Source organism: Condylura cristata, unplaced genomic scaffold, assembly GCF_000260355.1.
Source record: "Condylura cristata isolate star-nosed mole 26May11 unplaced genomic scaffold, ConCri1.0 scaffold00019, whole genome shotgun sequence".
Classification (NCBI taxonomy): domain Eukaryota; kingdom Metazoa; phylum Chordata; class Mammalia; order Eulipotyphla; family Talpidae; genus Condylura; species Condylura cristata.
This window is the reverse complement of record NW_004567120.1, coordinates 25,951,399-25,966,591: the sequence shown is the minus strand read 5'-3', so window position 1 is coordinate 25,966,591 and position 15,193 is coordinate 25,951,399. Positions and strand designations below refer to the sequence as shown.

General features: G+C 36.5%; 1 protein-coding gene across 2 annotated transcripts in view; it reads right to left on the bottom strand.

Annotated features, from left to right (window-relative positions):
• The window catches only part of XIAP (X-linked inhibitor of apoptosis, E3 ubiquitin protein ligase), a 29,434-nt gene that overhangs the window by 12,313 nt on the left and 1,928 nt on the right, over positions 1 to 15,193 (bottom strand). For both annotated transcript variants that reach the window (XM_012727044.1, XM_004685774.2), the window contains one exon: positions 480 to 1,390. In XM_012727044.1, coding sequence (XP_012582498.1) covers positions 480 to 1,356 — 877 coding nt within the window. In that variant the 5' untranslated portion in view covers positions 1,357 to 1,390. The remainder of the gene's footprint in view (positions 1 to 479; positions 1,391 to 15,193) is intronic.

Here is a 15,193-nt window from a genome sequence, read left to right as displayed (position 1 = left end):
ATACTCATTTCATACAGAAAGGCATCATATAAGGCAGCTTTCAAATATACAGACTACATACCAAAGATAGGTATCAATTTTAGTACTAATCAAACTAAATTCTTGTTAATTCTTCTTATACAATTATTGTGATGTATATGGGAAATGCATATGATATATGTATTAAACATACAAAATCACATTTAGTATTAATATCAGACCCATCGTACCATGGATATTGATCATATTTGGCATGCCAACTTTCTCAAAAAAAAAAAAAAAAAAGCAACTTACATGAAGATAAATATAACATGGTAGTCTTTCGCAAAAATTCAGTGGTTTCAATATAGATTCAACAATAAGGGTTTCTAGAATAATACTGATGTGATCATGTACCTAAATATTTACCAGTTTGGGGGCTGAAGTCATCTATTTACTTTTAAAGAGTCCTAGGATAGTTGGAAAGTTATTTATTAGCCTAGTTTTATAATAAAGTTTACCTAAAGCATAAAATCCAGCTCTTGCAAGCTGCTCCTTGTTAACTGAGTATATCCATGTGCCAAAAGTAATGATCCGTGCTTCATAATCTGCCATGGCTGGATTTCTTGGAGAATTTGATGAATTTGGGAAATTCTTATCAGAACTCACGACATCAGATTCACTTCGAATATTAACATTCCGGCCCAAAACAAAGAAACAATTAGGAAAGTGTCGCCTGTGTTCTGACCATGCACGATCACAGGGTTCCCAGTTTTTCAGTTTTCCTCCACAACAAAAGCACTGGACTTGATCATCAATGCCTGTGTAGTAGAGTCCAGCACTAGCTAACTCTCTTGGGGTTAAGTGTGCATAGTCTGGCCAGTTCTGAAATGACTTCAATCTAGCTTCTTCACTACACATGGCAGGATTCCTTGGGCATATAGTGTCTGACAGATCTACAACCTGTCCAGTTCTCAAAAGATAGTCTGCTTGAGTCTCAGATGGCCTGTCTAAGACAAAAAGATTTCTGCTTCCCAGATGGCTTTCAGTTTTGTACTGACCATTTTGGACAACCGGATCTGTAGGCTGTGTGATATTATTTTCAAAATAAAAGCCATTAATAAATCTGCAACTTGGGGAAGCTTTCCTGTGCCTTCCAACAGCTGAGTCTCCATACTGCCATCTATCTACTGCCGCGTGACAACTGAAGCACCGCACGGCATCTCCGGCACCAGTGTAGAGGAAGCCAGCCCGAGCTAGTGTGGATGCTGACACAGGACTGCTACTTGGAAAATTAGAAAAAGTTTTCAATCTATTAAACTCTTCTATAAACTCTTCGTCCTTATCGATGTCTGCAGGTACACAAGTTTTAGATCCTTCAAAACTGTTTAAAGTCATCTTCTCTTGCAAATAGGACTTGTCCACCTTTTTTCTAAAAAGAGAACATTACATTAGGAAATCCAAAATGTGAAATGCACACAACCTACTTTTGATATTAGAAGCTAATTACCTACCACACAATTACACAATATCTAAAAAACATTCTAAGTCTGAAAACTAGATTGCAACATTATCACATATTTCAAGTCCTATCATCAAACATAAGTAAAAATAGCACTTATGTTTTTTTCTTTTAGAGGAAAGTAATATTTAAGCAGATAGAACAAAAATAGTTTAAGTGTTTATCTTCATAAATGTGAAAACCATGTATAATGTGGAATGTATTACATTAACCATGTAAATTAGAGAAACACGAAAGCACAAATATGCAGTCTCAGTCTATACGTAATTGTTAACATGGACCACTGTATATTGAAGTCATCAAAGTTCAGTTTTTACAATTAAAAAGACTAATTTTCAGAATGTTAATAAATTATTTTTTTATATTTCCTTAGGAATAGATAAAGTTTATTCACAAGATTGGTTCCAATGTGCAATCAAGAACATCAACTGTTTCTGATTTTCATGCATGAGCAAAAGTCCATTTTTTGTTGGAACTGTATGATTTCAGATGTATATAATACTGCCCCCTAGAAGGTGGCTCAGGAAAAATACTATGTGCAGACTTTATTTGCATTTACTTTTGTTATCTATTTCCCATGGTCAAGGAACAGTTTGTTTTAGTGAAAGAGAAGTACAATTGCAGCATCATTCGAGCTGCTAAATTAAAGCTATATAGTATTTAACCCAGATAAAATATGAATAGCAACTGGTTAGCTAATGATAAGAGTAGTCAGATAATTTATTCTTCAAACCTAGACACTTGAAAGTGAAGACATGACACTACTAATGACAATACTGGGACAATAGGCATTAATAGGATTGCCCAAACAGAGCAAAGCATATGGTTATCTCAGCCATGAGGCAAACCCAGTTCTACAGAATCATGTTCAGTGCCTAGTATTGGGCTCAATACTTCACATATGCACTCACCGATTCCTTAAAATAATTAGCTCTCTTTCGGCATTATGTGATCACAACGTGTCATGAAACATTTCTCTTAGAGTAAAAGCACAAGGTGTTTGTTGTGCAGGCTGGGAAGGGAATTCAGCCATTCCCATACTGGTCAACTTATAATAATAGTATTAATTCATGTACCTCAAGAGTTGAGTTACATCTGCATGTAACTTTTGGAATACAGACTCTATGACTTTTGGCTCTTGTTTCTCTGGAGGAGAATCTCTATTTGAACCATTCAAGTGGAGACCTCATCTTTCCAGGGTTATTTCCATGATAATAGTTTACATTTCACCATAATGAAAAGCAGATATTTACTCAGAAACACTCAACTGAATTTTACATGTATATTTCAGAGTCTGAGCTTCTGGAAGTTAAGAGTGTAAGGGAGAAAGCTGACCAACAAAGATAGCAACCTTGGGATTAGAGGAAGACACCAACAGAAATGGGTGAGAGAATTTTTCAACAAAAGATTTAAATGAAATGAAGATGGGAAAGATTATTGAGAAAGTAAGTACACAGGTAGTATAGGAATTGTGAATACGAAACAAAATGGGGTATGAATATTGGAGAAGGGTGACAAAAGGCTTGGGATGTGAAAAAGTCTGAATATGACAGAAGTAGGCTGAGATAATTTAAGGCTTCTTTGTAAAAGTCCTTTCAGATTTGTACTGAATAAGCATAAAAGGCACGAAAAGATGTCAAAGGGAAGGGAGGATAGCTTGACTGAAGATCAAGATGTCAAAGAAACCTCTGACACTAAAGAGTCTATACAATCAAGAATCTAGAAGCAATGTGTGGGGAAAATGATATCATGGAAACCAACCCTGGACAAAGGATCAGGAAGCAGGGGAAACGGAAGCCATGAAGGTGGTGAAGTGTGGTATTTAAAATAAAAGATATATATACACACACACGCACACACACAGTATACGCGGTATATACACACACACACATAATTTTTTAGCCTATTCAACTGCTTTAAGACAACCATGGGCAGGTGCCAAGGAAAGGAAGCAGGTGGTTTTTATAGTGAGAAATTGGAAAAGAAAAACATACAGAAAACCCAGCCTGGTATCTGTACACAACACAAGAGCAAAGTGGGTAGGCTGATTACCCATTTACCTCCCCTGGAGCCTTGCAGTTCAGAAAGCTGAGGGAGAGCATTGTCTCCACTTGCTGCACTGCCAGGCCATCTCAAGTGGCCTGGTGGAGTTAGTGGCCTTTACACTGTGAACAAGGCTGCCAGTATAGGTGCGCCTGGTAAACTGCAGGCAGGCTCCTTGGAGGCAGCCCTGAGTGCACAGGCACCAACTTGGCTCCCAAGGGGCAGTCCTGCACTCCGCATGACCATGGCTATTGGGCGTCCTGGAGGTGATGAGCAGGTCTGGCACTGAATTTCACTGGTTTTTATTAAAAAGCAAAACTTAAACATTCTGCAATGTTTGTAAGATAGCTAATTTTGACATTCTAGTAAGCTACATGGACATTCAGGTAGACTTATTTAGTACCTATAAACAACAAATAATAATTATCATGAAGCTGTTTCAACAGCTGACTCTGCTTAAGATTTTTTATAAATGAAAGAAGAAAATGCTGCTTTTGGTACACACATGCTAACAAAGGAAAAAGTTTTAACTAATGCACTATGTTTTGCCAACCACAGAAAAAAGTCACATCCAGTCACTGGTATGCCTCAGACTTAGACCTGTGTCTTCTAGTATGGGAATGGCTCCTCCCCCAGGAACACACTCATAGAGCTGGTTTATCTTTAACAAACCTAACATTGAATATTCCCTAGGACCCTATAGCTGGAATGGTTTCAGCGTAAGGGAGCTACCACATAGCTTAGAGTGGGACCCAGGGATTTTACTGTGGTTTATTCCAGGTCTGGCTAATAACACTGGACTACTGGCTGTTCATGATGACATTTCAGATGTCAATGGTAAATGATTTTGGTCAAGTAACAGACATGGTGATTGTAAACAGCCGCAACCTCTTAACAGAAAGACTAGCAATCAGAAGAATGAAGTTACAACAGTGGGGCTTCTAGCAGCTCCAGCCAATCTCCCCGTAACAGCCTTCTTGACTATCCACAGCATGCATACTGAACCAAACACTGAGCCAGAGAATGAGATGTGATACAGATGACATGATTACTGAAATTAGTACTGTGTTACAGAAGATTTCTAAAGTTGTTCCTACTACTGAAAACCTAGACTGGTTGATACACATAGAACAAACTCAATTTTGAGTCTGGACAGTATGGTTTTATTCCTTCTAAGTAAATTTATTTTTTATTTATACATAAAAGAACTGGGGTACCAGCCAGAGGTGCAGGGTGAGAGGATTCACCAGAGACAGAGTGGGGAGCAGAACAGGTGGATCTACTGAAATATACTGCTGAGGGGAGCAGCGGGCAGTGGCTGGCAATACTGTGGGGAGCTTGATACCACCGAGACTTTAACCCCTGCGCCACAAGGGAGGCCCTCCTTCTACAAGAATTTAGTATCCCTACAAGTGGAGCAAACAGAACTTAAAACACATGTTCCACATCAAAAAATTTCAGAAGACAAAACAATCATAACATCGTGAAACCATCATGTGAATGTTTGCTGAGTGAGAATGTCACAGGCTTGTAACTGGCTAATTTAAGAGCTTTTAAATCTGAGTCAAAGACTTGGAATAGACATGAAAACAATAATATTGTACACTTAAAATGTTATTAAAAAATAGAAACAAAGTTGATTAGTGGTTGCTTAAGGGTGGCAGAGGAGGTGGATGGGAAATAACTGCAAATGGTTACCGGATCTTTTAGGAGTAAAATACTACTAAAATTAGATCACAGTGATGGTTGCACAACTAAAAACCACTTTAAAATTAATTTTTGGTATGTGAATGATATCACAACAAAGTTGTTTAGATGTTATTAAAATATTTTGATAATTGTTAGTATAAACTTTGGTGAACCTTGTTATTTTAAGTCTAAAATAAAGGGATTTTTACTAATGAAATTTTCTGCTTTTGGTCATCAAAAACTAGATGCTATAGTCAAGTTTCTAACTATGTGAGAGAATTAAAAATTTTAAGTGGTTACATATTTAACCTGTTTCAGAGATCCTAGTTAAGATTTCCTTTACCTACATCTTTAAATTCTAACGTGGGGCCCTCCCTGGTGGCGCAATGGATTAGGACGCAGTACTGCAAGCTAGCAACAGGCGTCTCAGTGTGAGTTCGATCCGCAGCCCTGGAGGCGACCCACATGGTGAGGCAGACCTCTCCAGACCGGCCCAACGCCCCACCTCAGCGGTGTACTTCGCCAATCAGCCTGTCCTGCTCCCCACTGTCTCTGATGAATCCTTTTACCACCCTTACCCCTCTGGCCTGGACCCTAGTTCTTTATGCATAAATAAGTCAGTCTTTAAAAAAATAGAAAGAAACAGTCACAGAGAAGAAAGTCATGTGAAGATGGGCTGCAGAATCTAGCGAGCTGATGCATCTACAAGCTACGTAACACCAAGGATGAAGGGCAACGCCAGAAGTTAACAGAAAGGCAAGGAACAGGTTCTCCTCTGGAGTATTTTAACCTCCCAAATTGTGAGATAATAAATTTCTGTTGTTTTAACTCAATTGTTTGTGGTACATTGTTATGGTAGCCTTAAGGAACTAATACAATGTTGTTAAAAATATAACCAAAATTATGCAAGCCAAATAAACCTACCATGCTATCTGAAACATGCTATGTAATTAAATAAAGGTATCTGTTTAAAACTAAGGCATATTTCAGAATCCATCTATATCTTTTGCTAATTCTTTCCACTCAGAAAAGGCAAATATTACTCTTTTTCCACCCTATTGTTTACATAATTTGCTGATGGCCCAAGTTGTATTATAACAAGATTTAATAATTCTGTATGTATGTATGTATGTATGTTTACATGCCTTTATGCACAAGTTGTTAAAACAAAGGTCCTTTATGGCAAGAGCAGAGGCTTACTATATGTGCATTCCTAATGCCTAAAGCAATTCATGACATACAGCAGCGCTTAAATAAATACTGGGCAAAATGCTGAACCACCTTTATTAAGCCATTGCTTAAGCATCTCACCAACCACTTCTCCTGGACTCCTGAGGCCACAGTAAGTATGAAAACTTGTAAATAGGCCATTGTTCGCAGGAAATGTGACTGAAGCATAAAATATATGTACACCAGGCAAACAAAATAACTGCACAGTCATAAAGAACTATACTAAAATCCCATTTCAAAAATATAGGATTCATAAATCTTTTCATAGTAACATAATAAAAATTTTTTATGTGCTAACCAAAACCCATCATGAATTAAGTTATCTCATTACATGATTTAAGTTATCTCATGACTTTGCTCATTACATGCAGAAATATTGCAAGTTTTCCTCATTAGTCATTTCTTTTTCCTCATAGAGGATCTAGCACAAGAGATCTCATCAAATGAGCAATATTCTCCCTGACCAAATGGAGGTAAATACCTCTTAATTACCTTAAAGTATCAGCCAGGTAGTTCCCAGTTTAGAAAAGCATTTCGATTTACAAAGCTGTAGTTATCTAGGAAATGCACCACAGAATGCAAAGGCTGAACTTAAAAACTGATATACCCTGAAGAAAAAGGGCTTATCATTTAAAAAATTCATCTTTTGTATTGATATATTTACATAAAAATCCAATCTTTAATCTAGTTATTCATTATGATACTGAGTTCTTCAAACCATGAAGCATATTTTTTGTTAGTTAAATGGTTAATAACGTTCTTTTGACCTTAATTATTCAGTCAAACCAGGTTTTTTTTTTTTCACTTGAAATTAAGTGTTAAGTCATTCAAGTAACTCAATGGCAGTAATGGCTTCTAGCCCATAAGTTTAGTCGACAACACAAACTTTTTAACACTGCAGGCAACAATATATGCTTGATAGTGAAACGTACTTCTGCAAACACCTGAAAGGCATATGGAGAATCTTATTTAGAAAATCATAGTAATACTTGAATTTGAGCACAGACCTCCAATCTTTGCCAAATTATTTATAATTAACTCCTCAGGTACTGATCGCTCAGAATGGACATACAGTAGTCCCTCATCTCTCCAACAAATTATGTGTGCTCCCCCAAAGAATATTTTGCATGAAGTGCAAACATATTTTTGTCTTAAGATCATAAAAAGGTTCAAGACCACTGTGATTCCCTCTTCCATTCATCTAAAACCTATTGAAAATATAACACAATTTAGTGTTAATCAGTAAAGTAGTCTTTAATTAAAATACAGATTATCTACAGTCTAAACTATATATCCATGATAGATTAAAACTGATGCTTATTTAGGGCTCTGATAAAAACCTCAACATTGATACTAACCCTATCTAGAAAACAAACTGTTTTCACTTTTTAAAAGGTATGGTGGTAGGAGGGGGGAGGTTCTATTTTCCAAGTTGTGACTGTGTTGGTATATTTATCCTTTAAGAATCTTTTCCATGAGTGTGAGTACATGTCCATTTTACATATTTCTAAAGGGGATCTATAGCACACCATATTTTATAATTTGCTTTTCCCCCTATTTAACACATTCCACATTATTTTTATCTGGGATAGAACAGTATTTTAAATGGATGGCCAGTACCTGACTGTATGAATATATGAATCATAACCTCACCAATTCCATATTGGTGAACATTAATTTTAGATGTGTATTTTTTAAAAAGAGACAATAACACATGATGAAACAACTGCAGAGGTACAAACGTTGCATCCACTGCTGTTACATAAATACTTCCACTCCTTCCTAGAATTAATCAATCTTATCAGTATTCCACTGGAGATGGTCTATGAACATATAAACATGTATGAGCACTTAAAAAACCACAAATGCTAACGTATTTTATATACAGGTGCACATCTTCATTACTGGACATTTAGAAAGATAATAATACTGTTATTAAAAATGTTGGCACAGTGTCCTATCTAAACCTGTTTATGTCCTTACCTGCTTTTTAGCACCGATATTAAATGGTCTCAAAGAGTATCATGTCATCACCTTCTGTTAATCTAATTTGGTTTTCACTACAAGTACCCTTAAGAAAATATTGAAAGTGCTTATAAATCTGTAGGAAAAAGATGAGCATCTCAATAGAGAATAGGTAAATTTATATAAATAACAAGTACATACAAAGTGGCCAGCATACACAAAAATATTAAGTAAAATTTAGCAATCAAATAAAAATTTTATGTATCTAATTTTTAAAAGACTGATTTATTTATGCATACAAGAACTAGGGTGTAGGCTAGAGGTGTGGGGGAGGGGAGGTGAGAGAATTCACCTGAGACAGTGAAATACACTGCTGAGGGGAGCAGCGGGCAAGACAGAAGGTATGCTGGGCCATGTAGGTCAGCTCCCTGGCCAGGGATGGAACTCCTGCTGTGGTGGCCATAGGTAGCTTTGGAGTGCTGAGACTTAACCCCTTTCACCTTCAGGAAGGCCCCATTTTGGACCTATTTAGCAGAAATCACAATCCCCACCAACATAAAAATTCAGTGGGGGGAACAATAGGCATTCTTGCTGGTGGAATTAAATACTGGTTTATGTCTTCTAAAGGTAATCTGGCAAGAAGTCCCCAGTCTTTTATATATGGTTACCTTCTGAACCAGCCATTCTAGTTCTAAACACAACTCTAATGAAATAATTGGAGATGTAAAAAAAAAAATGGATATATAAGGATTTTCACTACAGGCTATTTTTGTATAAACAAGACTCAGTGGCCAACAAAAAGACACTATTTTGGTAATGTGGATGTTATGGCAACCATTAAAAAGAACTCAGGTTTTAGAAAAATAATAAAGACATGGACATATGCATACTGCATTAAGTAAAAAAAGCTGGTTATAAAATAATATTGTACAGTTCCAATTATAAAAAAATACAAATATATGAAGACTCAGGCTAAATTATAAAGCAAATTCTACTGTTTGTTATCTCTGGGCAGTGTGGTTATTTTTATTTTCTTTTTTTGTGCTTTTCTTAATTTTCTAAAATTTTCCACTAAGTCCTTTATCAGTAAATACACTGGCCCAGTAAACTTATCAATAGCAAGGATTTGGCTTTTCATTCACAGATGGTAATTTTTACAGTTTATAACAAGGACATGGCAGGATATATTCTTGGTCTTTATTTTTTGCCAGATTGCTAATTTGTTATATTACTATTAGATAATTGCTCTGAGCAGCCCAGATGATGAAGGAGAAATGTTAAATTAATGTCAATCATCAGATTTGAAAAAAAAAAGAAAAGAAATGGAATACAGGCCAACTCACAGAGATAAAGCAGTAATCAGGTCATGCCCACGGTGCTTGGCTGTGAACAAGAGTCCAGAGCAGGGGTGGTAATGCATCACCAGCAGAGAGTGCTGGGAAACAGGTAATACTTGCTTGCTACTTATTGTTAACTTAAGTGGAAAATAAAATCTCTGCTGTGAAATGTTTGAGTGATGTCCACTGCTGGAGTTCTCAACTAGTCAGTCACTGCCTTATAACAATATTAATTAGTTCCCAGCCTGGTATGAAGAAAGGAATCTTCCCTGATCTTTGGCCAAAAATTTCCCAGAAATTATTTTTACAAAAGGACAGCTCACTGGAAAGTACAATCATTGTATTTTGTAGACACCCACAAGCAAAACTTATTATAACTGACAACAGTGGCGCTGAACATAATAAAAATCAATTTCATTTTAAAGATAAGGAAACTAAGATATAAGGAAGTTAAAAGGTTTGACTAAGGCCATAGAGATGGTTATTGACACAGAACTAGAAGTGAATTCTATTTTTTTACTAGTCCAGATAAATTATCCAGACAACAATCAGAATGCAGTAAAAAATCAGATGGTTCCACAAGGGCCATGCTGAGTTGAATAGATAATACCCTACATATTTCTCAGAAACTATTTTCTTCACGATCATGGGACCTCAAGCAAGTGCTGAGACAAGTGCTTATAAAAAGCCAACATCTTTTTTTTTGTTTGTCCTCAGTAAACATATTTACTTCTATTTGAAAGTCATTCTGCTGACTATACACTAACTACTAAGTTTATCTTATGTCTAGGTAGAATTTTCAAAGATCACTTAAATAGTATGACTTATTTTTTAAAGAGGAATTTACTTACGCACACAAGCACTGGGATGTAGGCCAGAGGTGGGGAGGGTTGGAAGGTGAGAAGATTCACCATTGGGGAACAGAATTGGCCGATCCACTGAAATACACTGCTGAGGGGAACCGCAGGCCAGAGAGAAGAGGTCTGCTGTGCCATGTGGGTCAGCTCCCTGGCCTGGAATCAAGCTCACACCAGGATTGGATCAGAACCCATGCCTCAATGGCTGGCAGTAGCTTGACAGTAGTGAGACTTTAACCTTTGCGCCACCAGGGAAGCCCATAGTATGACATTTCCATGTGTTCTAAACATTATATACAACTTTTATTTCCCTCCATTCCATCATTTCAGCAACATGTAAACATTTCCTCTCATCTACTAAAACATGCCTGGATACTGAAAATTTCTAACCCCACTTGTTTAAACATAAAGTCAAAATTTAAGCCTGAATTTAATGTGATTCCAGAGCCCACCCTCTTTATTTTCACCAAGATGAAAACTAAAATGTGTAATGTGCTTTACAATGTACAATGTTTTCATAAATGTTATCTCATTCAACCTACACAACATATCATACCCCCACTGGTAATATGGGGAAACTGTGGTTCTGACAGCTTGTTACTCATCAAAGATCATATGGTGAGTTAAATGAGTCAAAAATCAAATCCAGTGGTTGCTGTACAGAAATGACTGTCAGGATTACAGGCAGAAGGGGTAGTTTGGTGAGGAAGCAGGAAACATGAAGTTCCTCGCCCTTCCCATTGCTCCAGCACATTTATGCTGAGGCCTGTGTTTTGAGGCCAATAAAATCATTATAGGAATAACTATAAAAATTCAAACGACATAAGAATTTACATACAGGAAATCACAGTAGCACCAGCTCCACCCAATTAGCAAATCAGCAGTAATACACTTGTCCTCTGATCATGAGTTCAATCTATTCAGTTTATGCAAGTAAACTTCACTTTTTACCACAACCCAGATCCTTGAAAATATATTATAAAGCAGATCATGGAAATGGAACCAAATGTATCCTTAACAAAAACTGGGTACCAGTCATACCAAAATCAAATCCCAAAGTGTAACAAACAGCACCTCTACAACTATACCATAATTAAAAATAATACAAGTCCACACTGAGTCCTACAAAAATGGATATAAATATGCTTTTACCACACAAAGGACAACCTGTACTATACACAGAGCAAATAAAATATGCAATGCCTAAGTTTGACCTCAAATTCTTAGAGTAGATCAATAATTAACAACTGCTTTGCTTAATTTCTCCCAACATAATAAGGCCTTAATTTTTTGATTATATGGAAGAGGCCTTCAAAGTTTTTAATTTTTCCTTTCATGTCTAATACATTCATTTCTTTGTAACATGCAGAGGCATTCAATTGATTTTTTAGCAGGCACCTACTTACTACATGCCAGCCACTGTCAATACACTGAGATGTCAGAGCTCAGCTGAAATTAGTAGGTGCTCAAGGTGTGTTGGCTGGATTATTTCAGCCTGAAAACCATTTTCCTAAGTTCTAGCTCCAACTTGGCTCCTCGATTTATTCAAAGATATCAAATTTGTCAATATTTATCAAAACAACATCATCAAGAAAGGTGCTTACAAGGTCTTCATTTTTGAAATCCAGCAGGCAATGGAAGAAAAGGATGAGGACTAGAATCAGAAATCTAGATACAAATCTTACCTCCGTAACACAATAGCCACTTGGACCTTGGCAAGTTATATAACACTTCTGAGCTTCCACATAATTTCAGACCAAAGTCTCAAACCCAGTTCAGGTTCTGCCTCTTCACTTAGTCTATTCCCACCCTACAAAATAAAACTAAACGTGGCCAGTTTTTAGCGTAGTAATGACATATATATCATTTTATCTCCAAAGAAAATATATCCAAGAACATCTGACTCTTGAACAACACAGGGTGAGAAGTAACCTAACTTCTGTGTATAACCTCCAACTCCCCCAAAAATTGTGGTTTTCTCTTGGTATCTGCAAAGGGGTTGGTTTTAGGGCAACCAACTTCCGCTGCCCCTCCAAAATCCGGTGGTACTCAGGTACCTTGTAGTCTGCCCTCTCTCTCCATGTGTTCTACAAGTGCATATTCAACCAAATGACCTCTGGGGATGGTTGAATCCCTAGGATTTAAAAAAAAATCTGTATATAAGTGGACCTGTGAAATTCAAACCCATGCTGTTCAAGGGTCACCTGTACTTTGCACATGAACAATTTTAAGTAGAAACCAAAAAATTATGAAGGTTTATATGTACCTTGTTATTAGTGTCTTATACCTTTACTGGAGGTATTTCTTCCAAACAGATTGTTCAAACAGATCCCAGAAAGTTATCTGAGATTCTTTTTCCTTGATGAAATTTGAGATAATCAATTTAAAATAAATACTATAATGGGTTTTGAATCTGGAATCAACTAGCTCAAGCCTGTTACTTTACAGATGAAGGAATTAGGACATGGAATAATACACAGGTTAAATAAGAACTACATTTTAAAAACACTTGGCCACAGAGGAAATGTGGTCTATTCAGCATTCAATACAGAATGCTGAATAAGAGAGAAAAAGGATCAAGCCAACTTTCATAAAATAAAACCCTCAAAGAAAGAAGTAAATATAAAAGGACACGGGTTGTATTGAATTATTCTGTTTATGCTAGTCCAAATATCTTAAGTTTGCCATGATATATTTTTATAATTTAAAATATTCAAAATACTATTTGATGCTTTAAATTAAATGCAACAAATAAATCAAAAAAACGTTATTAAAAAAAAAGAAATGGAAGCACCTGAGAGGTTTAGTGACATACTTAACAATCCCACAGCTAGTTAGAAACAGTCAAAACAACAGCCCAGATACTGGCTCCAGCACTCCTTCTCCATGGTACATGACCTCAAAGATGTAAAAATATTTGTTCAATATAAATTTCTTATTTTATCAAAACTGTTTTGCGTCCTCTAAACTATGCACACAACGACATTAAGCAGCATACAGATTAGATTTTATAATACTATTACCAGGTTAGATCACAGAGATAAAAGCCTGAGAATTGACAGCTCGTGATAATCTCCCAGACTCCACATACAAGGGCATTTATTTTGCCATAGTAAAACACTGGAATGTTACCACATAATATGAGCCTTTCCCCCACAACACTAGCATATAGTATGTGCTCAATAGGTGTTCATTTTCTAACCCATTTTTTTTATGTTAGCACTAGATACCAGGCTTAAATACTAGATCAGGGGACTTCCCCAGCTGTGTAATGGGTTAAAGCGCAGCACTACAGGGCTATCTGTAGCATGAGTTTGATCCCTGGCCTGGTAGGTGATCCACACAGCGTGGTGGACCTCTCCATCCTGTTCCCCTCAGCAGTGGATCTCAGTAGATCTGCCTGTTCTCCTCCCCACTCTGTCTGGTGAATCCTCTCACTCCCCACACCTCTGGCCTGTACCCCAGTTCTTGTATGCATAAATATTTAAAAATATATACTAGACCAAATAAAAACTGAAATATCAATACTCTGTATTTAGGATCTAAAAAGCATTGACAATACACACAAATAATTCACTAATATTAATATTTACAACCAAATATAAAGGGAACAATTATGTAATTAAAATATTCCAAAACACTATACAACTTACTGGGCACATCAGTTATAATAATTTTTACTTACTGAAATGAGCCTGACTAACCTTTAGTCAGCAATAGTTTGTCAGCCTATTCTGAGCCATGGAAAGCACTTAGAAAGCAATAAAATTACAAATGTTGTACAAGGGGCATTGAACTAGGACCTAGACTCTAGTCCAAGTTCTGTTAATAATCAGATACAAAACCTTGGGCAATTCACTTTTTCTTCTTTGAGCCCTAATTATCCTACTCATAAAAACAAAAGAGCTGAATCACCAGGGGCCTTTCCCAGTCTTGATTTTAAAAAATTATTCTTATTCACAAAAATTCTACTTTCTGATACTTTTATTATGCCAAATTTGATGTCCTAAATTTTATAGTTTGTTACTATAAAGATTATTTTGAGCTGGTTATTTTTAAGAAACAGTGAACATAGGGAAAGCTTTGAAAACTGAGAAGATACTCTTCTGCAAGTGACATTTACATATACAAGGGGGAAATCTCCATTTGTAAAGTATCTCCTTCCTTGTTCCAGAAAAGAGAGATTTCAGTGGTATCTACGAAGAATATGAATTAAATGTGGCTGACTGGGGGGAAATCTCACCAAGTCAGCTTGTTAAAAATTTCTGTTGTTTTCCCCATCTCCCTGTAAATTATTTTTGCCCCCTTTAGTCTCAGGTCCTAAGCCTCAACATTTGGTCTTTAACTGAAGATGGTACTTGAAGATGATGGCCTGAGACAATTCGGGGAGTTTCCTGGGTCTTTCCGTAGACACATAATTAAACTTTTTTTTTCTCTTGTGCTGACCTGTGCTTTTTATTAAAACTTACAAGATTTCCCAGCTAAGATGTTAGAAGGGTAGAAGGAAATTACTTTCCTACCCTATACCACTACTTCATTCGATAATCAAAAGCAAAACACATTTTGTAAAAATATTTAGACCAGTAACAGAT